This window comes from Falco punctatus, assembly GCF_963210335.1.
Source record: "Falco punctatus genome assembly, chromosome: 6".
Lineage (NCBI taxonomy): Eukaryota > Metazoa > Chordata > Aves > Falconiformes > Falconidae > Falco > Falco punctatus.
This window is the reverse complement of record NC_137585.1, coordinates 36,772,255-36,790,003: the sequence shown is the minus strand read 5'-3', so window position 1 is coordinate 36,790,003 and position 17,749 is coordinate 36,772,255. Positions and strand designations below refer to the sequence as shown.

At 44.0% G+C, this 17,749-nt stretch overlaps 1 protein-coding gene across 1 annotated transcript; it reads left to right on the top strand.

Annotated features, from left to right (window-relative positions):
- The first annotated feature begins 48 nt into the window (after window positions 1-48).
- DESI1 (desumoylating isopeptidase 1) lies at window positions 49-17,621 on the top strand. The gene is given in 7 exon segments (XM_080393063.1): window positions 49-282; window positions 285-410; window positions 10,589-10,610; window positions 11,538-11,607; window positions 12,251-12,360; window positions 13,133-13,255; window positions 14,464-17,621. Coding segments are annotated over 7 exon segments (699 nt in total). The 5' UTR covers window positions 49-128; the 3' UTR covers window positions 14,558-17,621.
- The last annotated feature ends 128 nt before the right edge of the window (window positions 17,622-17,749 follow it).

The window sequence follows — 17,749 nt, the reverse complement described above, 5'->3', positions numbered from 1 at the left end:
CAATGGCAGGGGGGCTCCCCGTCCCCGCCCGCCGCCTTTAGCTCCGCCCTTAAGGCCCGGGGCCGGAATCGCCGCGCTGCATAACGGCACAGTGACAGGGCAGCCGGGCCGGTCGGCGACTGTTGCGCATGCGCGGAGCCAGCGTCGCCCCTTGTGTTCCGCCTGTCACCTCACGGCTGGTGCCGCCGCACCCGGGAGCGGCGGCGGGACCGGCACCGGGGCCGCTCTTTCCCCTTCCCCTCCGCTTCCCGGCGCCCGGCCGGGCGGCGGGTGTCTGTCAGGGCTCCGGGTGCCGTCTGGCGGCCGTGCCCGCACCCCCATGGAGGAGCCGCTGGCCCTGCACCCTGTGAAGCTCTATGTCTACGACCTGTCCAAGGGCATGGCCCGGCGCCTCAGCCCTCTCATGCTGGGTAAGAGCACGCCGGGGACACCGGCACCGCCCCGCCTCCGCGCGGGGCCCGGCCCGGCCCTCCCGCCGCCGCCTCCTCCGGGGACCCGTGTGCCCCCGCCACTGCCCAGCCTCGCCGCGCCGCGCCGGGGAACGGCGCGGAAATGGGCCCCGGGGGTGGCTTTTCCCCGCCCGGTGCGGCGTTCCCGAGGGAGCGGCCCGCCGGGGAAGGGCTCCCTGAGGGCGCGGGCAGCGCTTGGCGGCTGCGGGCACCGGGCTGCGGCGGCGGCGGGCGGGTCCGTGCGGGCCTGGCCCGCGGCCCGGTGCGTGGGGACGACGTGGGGCTTCCTTAGCCGCAGTTTCCCGGCCTCCCTTGTCAGTCAGGTGGCTCCAGGTGAATGGGATCCATCCAGCCTCCTCCCGCCCTTTGCCGCTTCGTTGGCATCATTTACTGAAGGCTAATTAAAAGTATTACCTAGCCCCTGAAGCGACGGAAAGCACAGTTCCTGGCGCCCCGGCTGCTTGATGCCCTGGCAGGAAGGCTGAGCTGGAGAAGGCCGCCTGCTGCTGACAGGGTTGTGGAGTTCAAGGGGCTCCGTGTTGTGGTGAGGCTGCACTGAGGCCCAGGTCGGCGCAGGTTGTGGTGTGTGAGTGGCCACCTTCTCGCTCCAGGGGATCTGTGAAGTTTGTTGTGTCTTATCAAAGATGTGTGTGCATCCAACAGAACCTCGGACCAGGGGTGTAAAGGAACCTTAGCTTTTGCTTGAAGTTTTGGGAGAATGGATTAGGAACACGAGGAGAGAGTGGTTTATGCCAGTTACGTGCAGGCCAGCAGTCCATGTGAAAAGAGACTTCTCAACAGGCTCGGTGACTGAACAGATTGCTCCGTGTCATCTTGTTTTACAGTTTGTTGGCATTCGCTTTGCTCATCTGTCCCACAAGGAGTTGCTGTGCTTTCCTGAGATCTTAAAATGAAGGTCCAAATAATTCTTAGCATGAGGTTTCATACACATCAATTATAGGCTTGCCAAGTTTAGAAGAAAATATTCTAAAGATTGTATGTGATGTGCTCTGTTAGCCAGCCAGCCAGCCAGCAACACCAACTTTGAGTGTGTTTCCTGCACTGGGTAACCTCAAAAACTTTGTGTGTGGTCAGAGTTGCTTCTGTTGTAGCCCTCAGGGAAGTAACTTTTCATCTGTTTGTAGCAGTCATGTTTTACCTTATGCTAAGAGTTATAAACCTTTGCATATGGATTACATGTGTACATGATTTTCCCTGTGTTTGAGGAGAGCAGATCTTAACCAGTTTTATTTCAAAGTGTTGGTCCGAGCAAAGACTTGTACAGAAACAGGTTGTCACTACGTGTATCTTTATGCCAGTCTTCACATAAATCAAGGCTTTTTAGCATTCCTTACCCACAAAGTTAATCTTGGGTCCTTGTAGCTTTCTGAATTTGCACATAAAAACACTTAGTGAATGACTTCGGTTTTAGTGCTTTTTATGCTATCCAAACAACAACTTAAAAACTTTGTGCATGTGATATGGTTTGGTGCTGAATTTCTAGGAGTCCAAGTAATGGAAGGAAAAACTTAAAAATCTGAACCCATCTCTTGGTAGTGTGGGAAATGTTGCTTGCTAGTACTGCCTGGTAACTAGCTGAGTTCAGACGTGTTCATGGAACAGGGCCAACTAGGCCTGTGTGGTCACAGTGACAATGCAGACTGCAGAATATTTGGGATTATGTGGGTCAGGTGACTGGATTGTCCATAAAACAAATAATTGTTTGTTCCTTTTTTCCTTCAAGTCTCTTCTGTGTGATTAGTCAGCTCTGTCATACCTCCAGATTATTTTAGAAACATCCCTGAGAGCAAAGTGATGGAGAGAATACTCCTCTTCCCTCATGTACACACCTTTTCTTTCTTGAAGAACAAAGAAAAATGTTGCTACTTCTCTGTACATCAGCTTTCAGGTGGTCAATAGCTATTTTTCTTTTTTTTTTTTTTTTTTGTCAGTGATGTTTATAAACCGTATGTCACCAGGGAAAGTCACAGAAATTGAAGAGGAAAGGATTTCTTAGATGACTTAGTGCTAAACATTTGTCATCTCTACTTACCATATTCTTTCATAGACACCAAGTTTGATTGAAACAATGCTTTTGCTTTGAGTGATAATTCTCCTGTATTGGAAGCACATGTGTTCTAGAAAGAAGAAACAAATATGTTAGTTGATTGTGCTAAAATCTATTCCTAGCATGCTCGAAAATAAGCTCAGATCACCCTGCCAGAGAGGGATGAATCCCTTCGTATGGGTCTGGCCATGCAAGAGCATCACCACATGGTGTCTTCAGTGGTGCTAATAGGATCCAGAGGCATTAAGGGTTATGTCAGTATGGCATTCAAGGATCAGCTCTCACTACTAAATGTTATCCCACCTTTTTCATTATCAGTTCTCCATCATCGTAGAATGGTGAACCTGGAAGGCAGAGCTATACAGCACTGTTCATAGCAGGCCTTAGAGTGACTTAGTCGTGCCCCATAGGCCCATCTTCACTTTTCTTGGCAAGTTTACTCTTTTTCTACTCAGCCTGCTTTTGTTGTTCTTACTTTTCTGTGAGTTTCCTGTAATTTTTCAATTAATATTTCTATTCTAAAGTATACGTGACCAAATACTGTGATTCAATTGGCTTTGATATCAGAAGTGGTGTGTTTAATTTTTGTATGCTGTTGCTCTATATGCATCTTCTCTACAGGTAATGTTCTCCCTCTCCCCTGTTCTCAGTTTATGAGACTACAATTTGTCCAACTACACGATCTAATAACAAATGTTAACCTGAATGCTGTGAGATTTCTGTTTTCAAGACAGAAAAAAATCCACCTGATTCTGTGGAGGGTGGGGAGGAAAACAGAATAGTTCAGCTTGCAGTGCTGATTTTGAAGTAGATATCCAAAGGCAGAGAAATCTTTTAAGGAAGGTTAAAATCCTGTTGCATCATGGGCTTAAAGAAAGATGTCTTGGAGCTCTCAAAGTTCTTCTGTCCTGTAACTGAGGTTATTGCTTATGTGACTCACAGAATGGACAGGAGCTTCATTTACCACATCAGCTTTGGCTCAGTGTAGTATAAATGAATGGTGAGTTGACTAGGAGTATGTGTCAGTTGAAATTTTTAAGTGGTGCATTCAGCTGTAGGGACTTAACAGCCCAGAAAGCATCAGAGCAAAAGGTAACTGCTAAAAGGAGGTACCTTCTTCTTTGTTCCTTTTTTCCCAGACCCAGCTCATTACTGTGCCTCTCCTCCACTCACTCTGAAGAGTTCTGAATTGCTCCAGTGTGAGATTCCATCAGCTTTGCTCCAGAGCATTTGCTAGGGATTTCATGAAAATCAAGTGCATTACCTTTCCCCAATCCAGCCTACTTCTTGGTCTTTCTAGGCACCTCAAGGAGAAGGGAACTGAAGCAGACTCCTCCCTCTCCGTTAGTTTTTTTGCTTGTTGTGCACCCTGGGTAGCATATAGGAGGAAGTGCTTGACTAATTAAGATATTTTTCAATTCAAAAAGGGCAGGAATCTTAATAGATTAGCCTAAGGAAATTACAACAATGTGCAAAGCAACGCACTGCTAGAAATACCACACTGGTTGACTGAATTGTATTGCTTGCATTTAGACAGGAGACCAGTTTGTTAATTTTTGTGGTCTTTTACGGTCTTCTGGGCCTGACATATCCATTGCAGAGCATAGATATGTTGTTAAAAATACTAAGCTGCTTATTCTTTCTTTACAGCTCAGGAACAGGTGTTGTTCTTGTGCTGAGGGATGGATTCCCTGAGTTCTGAATGGGGTAAACTAAGTACCTGCCTCCTTATATAGTTCCTTCATGTCTCAGAAATTTTCTTCCTTTCAGTCTAATAATTTGGATTAATATACAAACACCACTTTCACTTGATATTTAAAATGCACAGGAATAAACTACATCGCATGGCCCTCAAGATTAACAAATTAACTGTGTCAGTGAAATAGATTGGCGAGCATCTAATCTTCCTTCTGCTTGGCCTTCCAGATAAATCCAAGCATGGAAGTAATCATGTTTGATTGTATTCCAGAATTGTATGGGATTGCTTGCATCTGTCAAAATGCCCTCATATCCTAACAATGATAGTCTCCTGAATCAGTTGTACAACAAACAAATCTCACTACTTCATTCTCCACATTCCTGTGACTAAGCTGAGGGTCCTGCAATTGTTTACTGCATTTGAACATTGTATTTTTCTCATAGGTTTTTAGCTCATGTAAGCAGTGTGAAAATATTTGAGCTATGAATGTTTTAAAGAAAAATAACAGCAAATAAAAAAACTTGTTTGCTTGCCAGGTGATACTCTGCCTCGTTCAAACAATTTGTATCTTAGAGATGCTTAAGCACACAGATCTATGCTGAATTGGCATCTTCTCCTGAGTTCTAGTGAGTATTTTCAGAACAGATCCATATAAGTACCCCTCAGCAAGTGGGGGTGGCGGGGGTGGAAGACTGAAAGATCGAAAGATCACCTGATCTGTATGTGACCAGGTTTCCAAAGACTGACAAGCCATCACCCTAAACTCACAGATATATCACAGTAACTTTCACACCCATGTTCATGGTCTGGGACAAACACAAGGTAGCTTGCTTTGCATTAGCTCATGATGGAAGCAGACAAATGAAGCTGAATAGCCTCATGCTTCAGGCTGAGCTTGCACACAGGCAATTACGGTGGGACAGCTGATGCCTGGTAACTTGACCATGGGCGCTAATTGTTGTATGATTAAGTGTGTACATCTAAATTGACAACACCCTCTCTTGTTCAACAGCACTCCATCCCTTGAAATATTAAAACTCTTTAGGCATCTTGCTGTTTCTCTGTTTCGCCTGGATGAGCAGTAGATTCCCAAAAGAGTATCGTTCCACCAGCATCTTCCTGCTTTGCGTTCTATGCATGTGCATCATTTGGGTTATCTTTGCCGTAGGTATTGAGTAAAGGGTAATGCTTACAATTTAAAGGCTTTTGCAGCTCAAATGGAAATTACTGGGGAATTAGACTTTTCTATATAATAGACAGCCTCAGATTATGAGTAAATGTGTTGGGTTTGGTGGCAGTACCAGTGTATAGGCCTGTCCACATTGCAGCATGCCATGGGAGTTTGGAGTGTTGCGGTAAGGAGTGGAAAAGCATGAAATATGGTGATGTCAGCCAGTATCCCAGATGGTATTTGCAATCCCTTCTTCTAGACCACTCAATTGACTACAGGATATAAGCTCTATTGCACTGTAGGATTATTTGGGGAGGCTCCCTGGCAAACTTGACCCTCTATTTTTTTAAGCTGGACAGTGCTGCCAGAGGCAGCTTTATTGAAAAGCGTCACTGCAAGGCCTGGATACAATTTGTGCCATAGCACCACTACAGCAATACTGTGTTCATGCTGTCACTTGGGCAGCTGGCTGTGGAAACAGAGCAGTGCTGATCCTTGCTTGATCATACTGTTGGGACTGGTGTGTGTATCAGGCCTTCAGAAGCTGCGAGCAACATATTTTGTATATAGTGGACAATGTCCAACAGAAGGCAAGATGTAACTCCTTAGTGCAGGCTGCCCCAATTGCTTTATGTGAGCTTGTCAGGAGTGGCAGTGATTGTGGGCTGTCACCTGTTCTGTGCAATGTCTGAGTTTGAGAGAAGGTCACGAAGAGTCATATAGGAGGATCACCAACAGAGGCAAAACTTCAGCAGGAAGATGGTGTCCATGAAGGTCTATACAGAACCTCTTAGATGATGCAACAGATAACAACACTGAGATTCTTGCTGAGCAGCAGGGAAAGGGAAGCTGCCCATGTTCCTCAAAAGCTGGTGGCCATTGACTTACTCCTCTGTCAGTCAGTTCAGAGTAGAGATGACAACAGCCAGCTGTGCAGCATGGGAAATGGCAGCAGCACACCAAAAGTTCTTGGTCTTATATATCTCTGGGTGATGCATATGTGGCCAATAATGGCAGGTTTCTTAGGCATGGGATTCCCCAGCAGTGTTGTCGTTGGAGAGGCTCACACTGCTTCTAACCAAGCACAGTCCACCAGTGGCAGAAGGGGATTTTATTTTGTCTGCAGCAGGCTGGAGAGCTACCACGGATGCCTTGCTGTCATCAGTGCTGCAGATCTGGCATGTGTTTTCCACAATGCCAGCCTGGTTAATGTTTTATAGGGGCCAAGCAAAAACAGCAGGTCAGCAGCCCTGTTAAAATCATCAAACCAGTGCTTGGCACAAACTGACCTAGCTGAGCAGCCTCAGACAGACCTGTGTTGTGAAGATAGGCAGCTCCACTTGGCAAGAGATGTTCTGTTATTGCCCTGGCAGTTACTGCCTGTTGTTTGCTACAGATTTCATGTGTAGCAGCCAGAGAGGAGTCCCCCAGGATTGGACTGCAGGCTAATGCAAAGTCCCTTTCCTGAATTTTGTTTAGGTTTTTTTCATGCAGAGAACTGCATTGGTGGAAAGGGACCTCTGGAGGTCCTGCTCAAGGTAGATCCAGCGAGAGCAGATTCTTCAGGGCCCTTGGGCAGCTGAGTTCTGAGTATCTCCAAGGTTGCAAAGCCCATATGCTTTCTGGACCCCTGCTCCAGTGTTTGATCACCTTCAAGGTAACTTTTTTTTTCTCTCCTCTTACTGGATTGGGGATTTCCCATTTTCCAGCTAGCACCTGTCACCTTCCACTGTGCACCTCTGAGTAGAACAAGGCTCCTTTTCCTTCCATACCCTAATGGGTAGTTGTAGACAGCGATAAAGACTCTTGGCCTTCTCTTCTTGAGGCTGAACAGATCAGTTCTCTCAGACACTCTTCACTACAGCAAGTGCTCCAGCTCAGTATGTCAGTGTCTTTTGCACTAGGGGATCCAAAAGTGGACACAGCACCCCAGATGTGGTCTCAAAAGCATTGAATAGGGGAGAGTCACCTCTCTTTAGCTGCTGGCTGCAGTCATGCTAGAGCAGCCCAATGTGTGTACCTTTGCTGCAATGATCTTTTCAAGTAGGTGTTGTAATTGCATAAGCAGGTTCCTGGCAGCACCTGTGACATTGTCAGCACCTGCTCTTTCACCTGCATGCAGAATCTAGGTGCAAAGTGGCAACTTTGTGGAAAGCCTTTCATCATTGTTTGCTGGAAATGTGTGTGAAAGTGAATATTAAGATGTTTAGGTGTTTTTCCATTTAGGATGCAAAAGGGCAGATACAATTCTAGTATATGCTGCCTTTGAAATGGTTTGTTTCTCTGCCCTGAGGGATAAAGTTCAAGTTTCTAGTGGAAAACAGCGATTTAATGTGAACAAATGGGTAATAACTTATTAACAGATATGTGGAACACTAACTGTGCAAAGTGAAGAGGTAGAGCCTATTGCAGGCCCCCTGCTAGAGTTGGGGCAGTGCACTGTACCTTACCTGGCGTGTTGCTGATGGGCTTGCAGTGTCATTGGTTTCTAGCAGCTCCAGAGCGCAAGGCAGAAGCTCCGATGGGAAAGGTGTGGAACAAGGGCCAGAGGATTGAGGTGTGCAACAGGATGGGACACATTAAAGGAGCAGCAAATGCTCCTGGGATGTTGCAACACACCGCTCCACTTCTCTCATCATTGCTACTATCTTTTGGCCTTCATCCTACTCCATGCCTACGTTTCTGTGCAACGAGTTGACAGTGAATATGCTTGCTGTCTGGCTGTGATCCATAGTAGTGACAGATCAATCCACCTACTTCAAAACTGTGTGCGCTCACTTCAACTGATGTCTCTATTGTCACAACAGCCTTTTTCCTGCCTCCAGTCTTATACAACCCCCGTCTGAAGCAGGTATCTATCTCTGCCTATTTTGCTTCAGTCTCGAGCAGAAAAAATATGGTAGTGATTGTTTATTCCTTACTTGGATACATAAACATCTTTTTCCCAGAATTCTTGAAGGATTATTCTCGTCAGTTTTGTTCCTCTTTTTACCCAATCCTGATGATGTCAGAAAGTTGGTTTTGACCAAAAGAAAGAACTCGTGAACAGCTATGGCTTCTTCACAGCAGCATATTGACTCCTGGCACTCACAGGCCAAAGCAGCCTTGACAGAGGAGGAGGGGATAAATACCCCAAGACCCTCTGCCTGTAGAAAGGGAACGGTGATGCCTCTGCCTCCCTGTAGGCCATTGATGCTGTGGCACTGACCTAAGTAAGGACAATCAAAAGAAAGTCTTCCCACAGGACAAGTGGAACTGAGACAATGTACCCCATCACTGCTACTGCACCAGGTGTCTTAGAAGAAGTTGGAAATCAGCAGAAGAATGACCCCTAAAGTTTCAGCAGAGAAGCCAGCATCCTGGAGGCTGAGGGATGAAATACTGCTCCATCAAACTACTGTTTAGCTTTAGGCCACTGATACACTAACTGGGGCCCAGTATGTAATGTTCTGCATGCTCTGTGGGAATTGTGGGGGAAGAGCAGGGGAATGCAACTGAGCTGAGCTGCATTTTTGCCAAACATTTTCTTAATGAGTGGAATGAATTACTGTTATACTAAGTATCTGATTTCAGCCTTTGAAAAACAGTCACAGTGCAGTTTCAGCACCATAAGCTGTGGGAATTCAAGCAGAGTGGCTGGTGGAATAGTTGCTAGGGAGAGGCAAGGCTGACAGTGTGATGAGGGATGCAACCAAATCCTGAGGTAAAGTCAGTTAAGGGAGTGGCCCTTAAGATAGCTAGGAAAAGCCTGAATGTCACAATCATTTGAATAAAACATTAAAAAAAAAAAAGACCATGGCTCTGAGGCTGTGTTTAAAGAAGGAGGATAATATCTAGGCATTATGGCCAGGGTTTAGGAATCAAGATCAGTGGCTACCTTTGGGAGGCCTGAGGCTGGTGTGATGCAAGCAGATGGTGTCCAAACCAGAGCAAAGCTATTGGGCAAAAATTAATCCATTAGTGCTTTCTGAACAAATTTTTACTAGAACGGTGCCTTTCATGCTCAGGTGGCTTCTTTTTATCATGTTTGCAGTGGTCTTTCATACAGCTCTGGGAAACCTGCAGATGACTTTAGCAGATCATCACATCACATTCTGGTATCCAAAAGTTGAACAGTAACAACAAAACATCTTGGAAGAGGTGCTACTTGGATATAAAGGATAGTGGTGTGGGAAGTGGTCTGTTGGGGGAGAGCACTTATATGTGGAGGGTGACTAAAAGGATCAGGAGCCTGCTGCAAGCAGAAGCTATGGCAGAGGAGCACTTGGTCTGCTGCATGGGTTCAGGAGAATACCAAATGTTGGTATGCGCAAAGTTTTTCTGTTCTAAATCCACTTTTCTGGGTGTTACGCACCTTGTTTGGCAAAATGAAGTTGTAGTGTATCTGTCATAGCGTGCTGTCGCTGTCTACAAGTTTACAAAGAGGGACCAAGCCTTTAGGTTATGACAGATAAAATAATTGAGCCTAGAACCCTTTGAAGAGAGGTCTGGTCTTGAGATCCTACCATGAACATGGAGGTTTAGGTTTCCCACTTCTGGGGAACTGGAAACACATTTCAGAAAAGACTTTCTCTAAGGCACAGTGATGCTGTCAGTTTAGTGGTGCCTGGAGCAAGGCTTTGCTGCTGTGTTCTACAAAACACAGTTTTATAACTTGCATAAATTTCAACACTGTACTTCTCTCCCCCAACTCCCACTTAAACTTAATTTTTAAGGGCAGAGGAGGGAGGAAAAGGAGGAAACCATTGAATAGATTATAGAGACTATCACCACAGATCATGTATTCAAGTCAGATCTCTCACCAGTTACTGAAAAAGAAAACAGAATACTCTGTGCTGGCTAGCTGCCTGCAGTTATGAAATCAGTGTAAAATTCAGCTCTTCTGGAACTGACTGAAGACTCTAATTTTAGGAAGAGGGTTTTTTTTCTTGGTCTGTAGACAAAAGCCCAAGGAACATAAGCACTGGCATAGGTTGGCATTGCCACCTCTACATGCAGGAGGGAAAAAGTACAGCAGTAAAATGGATGGAGTAGTTAATTTGAAAGAATGACATTCTGTTTCTTTAGAAGCAGCTCTGGGATAAAATCTTTAGTATTACTGTCATGGTGAAAAAATAAGCATGGTTCCTAAGTAACTGACAGAAAGTAGGCTGAAATCTGGAAAATACATTGCTAATAACTCTTCTTTTCTCTGCATACAGGGAAACAACTGGATGGCATCTGGTAAGTGACTAGATTTAAATTGCATAACGTGTGTTAAACACTTTGTGCTATGGGAAGTATTTTCAATATGAGCTTATATATAATAGTTCAGATCTTAAGAACATTTTGGTGCTGAAGAGAAAACAAGGCAATTTTTGTTCCTGACTACAGATTGACAGTAAGGTGATGTACAGTCAGGTGCTGGTTAAACTTTTCCATTCAATGCTCAGTGGACCCCATGAAAAAAGTGTTGGTAGTAGCAGTTGCGTTTTAGTGCACTTGTATACTTTTTCAAGGGTAGGATGTCCTTGTCCCAAGCACTTGGTCTTCTAATTGCAGTCATGACTAAACGTAAAAGAATAGGTGCAAGGAAGGTATTACAGAATCAGGCCTTCTGGCATATAAGAACAGTGGCTACATTTGGTTACAAAACAGCCCCCAGTTGAGGATTTTAAAAAAAAAAAAAGGGTAAAAAAAAAAAAACCCAACCCACCTTGTCAATCCATTTTCTTCTCTATTGATCCATCTCCAGTGATTGTCTGGCCCTCTCAGTCAGTGTCTCTCAGACATGTGCTTCTGTCAATGTGGTAGCAGGACTAGCTCCATCTCTCCACCTCTGTGACTTTACCCTCATCCTGTTAGCTGAAAGAGGCTGCTGGAGATCTTCTGCTGTTGTGGAAGTCCCTCTTGTCCTATCTTCCTTCATGCTTGGGCACCTAACTAAGCCTGTTCATTCCCAATTGCTTACAGAGTTACAGTAGGCTTGATAATCATTGCTTCCATATCCATTCATGTCCCAGCAGATCCTGTTCCTATTCACAGAAACGTGTTGGCCTTTTCTTTCAGTTATTCACTTCACAATGCTCTTGAGCACCTAAATTTACCAGTGATTTATGTGCTATGTTAAATATTTCCTTTGTTTCACCTGGATTTTGTCCTCTGTGGCAGGCACACCTCCATAATAGTCCACAAGGATGAATTCTTCTATGGCAGTGGAGGAATCTCCAGCTGTGCACCTGTAAGTTAAACTTATTTTTCTGATAATTTTGTGTTATGGTAACTTGATCAGAATTGCTTGTGTCACTGTCTTCTAGAAAAGCTGCAAAAGGCATCTGAATTCAGCCAGATGTGGCTGCTTGCCATCGTTGCCTGGGGCATCTGGGGAAAAGGACAGTGGATTTAAGCCCAACTAAATACAGGTTGGGAGTTGCTTCTGCTGATAGTCTATCTGTCCAAGGTGCCTTCTGCAGCTGCATTGCCAGAGTGACACCTTGTCTAATTTTGTATCATTAGGCTTTCCATGCAGACTTGGCAACTCAAGGCATTCTTTTTAAGATTAAAAAAGTCATGATGCTTTGTCAACAGAACCTTTCTATTCTTGGGGAGGCAAAACTGATGGGCCATTCTTCTGCAGCAGAATTTTGCCATAACTTAGAACTTCTAGCACAAAGAGCCAAGTATACAAGCTGAAATGTGGGTTGTATGTTACTTCTCATTCTCAAGTGCAGAACAGGGGAGGCCAGTGGGGCTTTTTGCTTGACAAACATATGAAAAGTTCCTCCTTTTGCGCCTGGACAAGCCACAATAGCTCTATTCAGTAGTCTTCCAAATGAATTCAGTCTGTTCATGTAACATTGTCTCTTGGCTGTTCATTTTTACAGGGAGGGACACTTCTTGGCCCTCCAGACTCAGTTGTTGACCTGGGAAACACTGAAGTCACAGAAGAAATTTTTCTGGAATATCTTTCCTCTTTGGGGGAATCAATGTTTCGGTAAGTGGCAGCTTGTACTGCAATAAAAAAAGCCATTAGGGGAAAGGATGCAGAATAAAGGAAGGTGTTTTAAAACCAGTCCTGCTTACAAAGCTTTGTCTGCTTACTGTATTATTTGGTGCTCTCCAAATGTAAGACTGGAACTGATGCATTGGTACACAAGGAGCCACCAGCTAGGCCTCCCTCTGATGTGCTAGTCTTGAGCTAGGCTGGGAAAGCATTCTGCCAGGAAGTCTTTAATGTTGTTTTTCCTAAAATGGCCTGAAATGCCTTTCAGAGAATCACCAGGGAAAATGAAGGCATTATATGAAATATTGCAGTAAATAGTGCTTTGCCCCACAAGTCACAGGTGAAGCGTTGTAATAAAGCTGCCAACCTTCAGATGAGTAAAAGCAAGATATTGACTGTTAAAGAGTCTAGGCTACTTCACACAAGGGCAGGAAACAGCATTTAGTGTTCTGGCTATACGTCAACATCAATAATTCCTGTGATTTCTTGTTATTCCTTCTGTGGTTTTAATTGAAGAAACTTGACCTCACTTATCCTCCAAAAAAGCATTGTATAAAGTCAGTGATGCAGAGAGATGTCATTTTCCACTCCAATTCGGTTGAATTTGAAGGTGAATTGCTGTCTGTATTTTGCCTTGGAATTCTTTGTAAGGAAAAGTGCTAATGTAAGGAGATGTTCCTCATTAGGGGTCTAAGTTTTTCTGCTTGTTAGATTTATTGCTGAGTCTGTCTTTTTATGTTTCAATTCCTTTCCTGTGGTACAGAGGAGAGTCTTACAACCTCTTTGAACATAACTGCAACACCTTCAGTAATGAAGTGGCACAGTTCCTGACAGGAAGAAAAATCCCTTCCTATATCACTGACCTTCCAGCCGAAGTTCTTGCCACGTGAGTATGCATGCTGCTCCTCTCTATAGCATATTGCTTCATGCTAAAGCTTCAACATTTGACAGAGCCTGCAGTACCAGTTTCTGCTGGCTCTGTCAGAACTAGCATAAGATTAAGGATAGGATGCTATTTGCTTTACTTCAACAGTTACAACACTGTGTAACAAGTGCTGACTGGCACTGGTATTACTAAGAAAACAAGAGAAGGCTGTTCTTCTGCCTTTAACTTAAACTAGTTACTTTGTGTTGGTGTCTTACATGTGACCAGACAAGCATAGAAAGTTTCAGAAAATGGTGCAAGTTTTCTTGTCTTGGGAAGCCAGTATCTGTTAAAGGTCCCTTCTCTTAATCTAAGCACCATAGTTGCAGTGAAGGTGTCAGCTTTGCTTGCGAAGAGGCGGGGGAGATGTAATTTTAAAATTAACTCTGCAGTTTTAAAGTTAGGATATAAAAAGAGAACATGAAAAAGAGGAAAGAATTCCTGCTTGGTAGTTCAGCTCAACTCTTTTTGTTTGGTTGGATTTTGGTTTTGGGGGTTTTTAACTCTCAGTTAATGAGGATCCCAGTGGATCTTGAGCTCCATCATTTAGGTCTTACTTCTCATAATAATGGTATACCCACCTTATTTGTGAGACGAGTATCTTCTACCCTGGGCTCTTACTGCTTCAGATATCTCGAAATCAGATAAAGTCTGTAACAGAGTGAGTCATATTGAAAGATAGACCAGGTGCTACAGATTGCAACAGAAATCATTCTGTGAGTGTTGAACCATTCTCTTATAAGGGGAATAGAGGCTATTCTTTTAGCAGTCTTTAATATTGATGTGGTGCTTAATGGAGCATTGCAGTTGCATAACAGGGATTTCATTCGCGCGCTTAAGTAGAATGAATTACTAAAAGCCGGTTTCAGACACAGTATTACCACATTAGCAGTCTGGGCATGTTAGGTCTCAGAACTAGCTTATACAAAATCATGTTTAAGATTCTTAGTTATTGAACAGTAAACTCTCTTTAATAGGTTAAATTTGTTTGCTTTAGTTTTTAGTGGAAGTCTGGTCTTCAAATTTGGTTCTGCAGTGTTGGTTTGATTGCAGTCTAGGAAGTGAGTGCACTTCAGTAGTAAATGGGGAAAGTTGTTCATCAAGTAAGCTATTTGGGAAGTTGTCCATCAAGTAAACTGTTTGAGATGTTTATTTCTTTCCCTTCTCAGACCTTTTGGACAAGCTTTAAGGCCCCTCCTGGACTCCATCCAGATCCAGCCACCCGGAGGAAATACCTTCAGCAGACACAATGGACAGAGCTAACAGGAGTGACAGAGTGTGCCCAGTCTCACAAGGCCTCTTCCTTTTTAAACATGAATCTACCAGATTTCTATTTTATAACTTCCCATCAGAATTAACTCTACAGAAGTTACAAGTTTTAAAATTTCTAGGGAGAGGATTTATCAGGGTGCATGTATGACAATGCTACCAAAAAGATTGCCATAATTTCTAATAGTATTGTACTAATTTATAAAGGCTGTCTTGTCTGAGTAGGCTGACACTTTCTAAGTAACTCCTGTGCTGGTAAGTGAGAATTCATTCCATGAGTGTTCAAGGGCCCATTACACAATTTGGAGAAAATAAGGGGATGTCCTAGCCATCCCTTGCAGGCTGGCGTCTTTCTCCTGTCACTGCCTATATTATGGAGCTATTTGCTGAAGTCTGTAGCAAAAAGACAAAGGAGGTATTGGTAGCCTAGGAAGTGAAGGTGTCCCAGGATTAGTCTTCTGCATATTTCATTGACATTATGTTATTTGCTCAGGGGAAAAGCTGAACTCATCTGATTAGAATATTTGCAGCAGCACAGCTGTGTGGGAAAGGTGGTCAAGCTGAACAGTGTGTCAGTGTCACACTGAGAAGCTGAAACTTTCAATGGGACTAGCCATGTGTGGGGAGGGAGGCTGGAACTGAAGGCTACCAAGAGCCTCATAATGTTAGGCCCAAGAGTTATAGGAAAGAACCAACTGAAAGGACAGAATCTCATGGGCAGAAATGGTAGAAACCAATTTCAGGTGAAAGTAAAATGAAGTGAAATGTTTCCTTTTCTTGCAGGTAAGTCTATCAGCAGATAGACAGAACCCTGTTAACTATTTACCTTTGCATAAGAGCTGGTTTGTTTTTTTTCTTACCAAGCCTGAGTTACAGTACAGGAAGGCAGGAATAAAATGGCAGTTGCACGATGATGTAAGGTGGACCGATTCTGCCTTTGATATTTAGTTGCAGACGCTGTAGGAGTTCCAGCTTGCTTTGATATTGCTGTCCTTTCCAAAGCAGTCAAGCCCAACACAGAGAGGGCTCTGCTTAAGTGTAAGAGAAATAAGTGGTAGGTCTTCCCAAATGTAAAGAAAAGGAGGAAGAGTAAAATTAAGCTTTTCTATGGAAGAATTGAGTTTACTGGGATACATGCAGAAGCAGTCCTGTCCTTAGACTGACATTAGATTGTATCAATACTGCATCTTCTAGTTTAAGATTCTTACAGCTTTGCAATTATTTGCAGTGGAAAAAGATCAGGGTAATGAAAGAATAGGCACACTGATTTATTTTCATGCATGTATATACATTATTGTCCTGAACAATTTTGTAGCAGTTATATTTAGGAAGGAACACAAGAAAGACATCGGACAAACCCCAGAATACTGCTGATGCCCTATAAATGGGGATTGCACATCCCAGATGCTGCTGAAAAAGCATCTATGCAAACGTGTATAGCCCTTTGTCCAGTGCTTTGTTGTGAAAAGTATTGCTGCAAGTTCAGTCCTGTATCTCAAATTTCTTGTACTGGAAACTTCCTGCATACCTAAGGGAGATGTCTTTTCTCTGCTGGGCTCTTTCTCCTAGAATAATATAGTTTGGTAAGTTTCTCGTGCTGTTACTCAGTGTGGGCTGTAATGGTTCATATTTTTGAGGGGATGGAATGGAGGAAAACTAAAGTTTAGTCACTCTGTCAGATCCTCTTGCCCTGCACCTTGTGGAGTCACTGCACTAGTGGAAATAGGGTACCGTCGGTTCATTCTGCAGGTTTGTGTGTACCTACCCTCAGTGCACAGCAGTGGCCCTTGCAGACTAGATTTTTTTATTTTCCTTGTCATTCTCTGCTTGTGTCATCAACTTCTCCTTAAGCATTTTGTTTGATGGACTGGACTTGGAAGCAACTGTAGCAGTTAGTACAGATCAGTTTATACAAAAGCTTTCAATCTTTCCCTATCAAAATGCCCTGTTTGCAGAAGACATTCTATAACAAATCGTTTATGAATGCCTTTTGGTGCTTCTAGAGGAGGGATTGGCTAAGTGTTTGTTTTCTGCTAAGCCATAGCTTAGTTGTCCTGTTTAGTATGTATATCCTCTCCAGTCTTTTCCCATACCTATTCTGTGAAGAGTAACCGGTCTTTTGTCTTAATACACATGACTGTGCCACAAAATACTGTAGCATGTTAGGGATCTTGGCGCTTCCTCAACTGAACAGGTATACTCAAGCTGATACAGCGCAATTCAACATCTAGGTATGCTAGTTTGGTACCTACAGGCAGCACAGCTGTGGTTGCTTGTCTTTCAGCAAGCTATCAGTTCGGGCACAGCTGCCTGTGGTGGAAGCACCGGTGCCACAGATTCTGCCCCATACTCTTGCACAATGAAGATGTCCTCTGTATGTCCACCACTTTAAGGTCCTGAGCCTGGTTTCTGCTGGACTGCCTACTTCAGGACTTTTTACATCCTCTCAGGAGGCAGGAAGGAAAAGGAAGATACTCACCCCATGCATTTTGTAATCTGCCTTTTCCCATCCGGAGCAGCCCCTTTACAGAGATAATGCTGCTGCTTCAAGGTCACTGAGTGAAATTTCACTTGGCCATATATGGTTTGCAATAGCCAAGGACCTCCTAGAGGGTCTCCTGGCCTGGGATCTACTCTGTGTTTCATGGTAAAAAAGCTGTAGGAGGGAATCCTGTTTGCTTGGTCTTACTGGATAACCACCTCTGTACCCTGTAGGCCTCTTAAGAAACCCATTTTCTCCAAAGATGATTATATGTAAATTGCAGGACTGTGCCCCCAACATTCCACCCAGCTGTATGTACTCATAGGAATATAAACTAGACTGAGAAGTGTATGTAAATGTATATAGGTGACAAACTTCAGCCAACTGATTGACAAGAGGGCAGGGAAATGGAACTCCTGAAAGGGAACAAACCCCTTTTGCCCACACTTACTATTCTGTCTTGTATTGCTGGGGTTCTCCCATGCCATTTTAAAAATGTTAATAATGTCTTTAGGCAGAAAGTGATGTTTTGATTTGTGGGGTTTTTTTCTATTACAATAAAAAGAAATACAGCAAGTTTTCCTGTCTGAATGTTTGTATCCACACAGCTGCCAGTGAATGCAGCTGACTTCCAGCTGCAGTGGTCCCAGCTGGAAAGTGCAAGATGAGAAACTGTCCAGGCAGTTTGTGCCAGGTACTGCTAC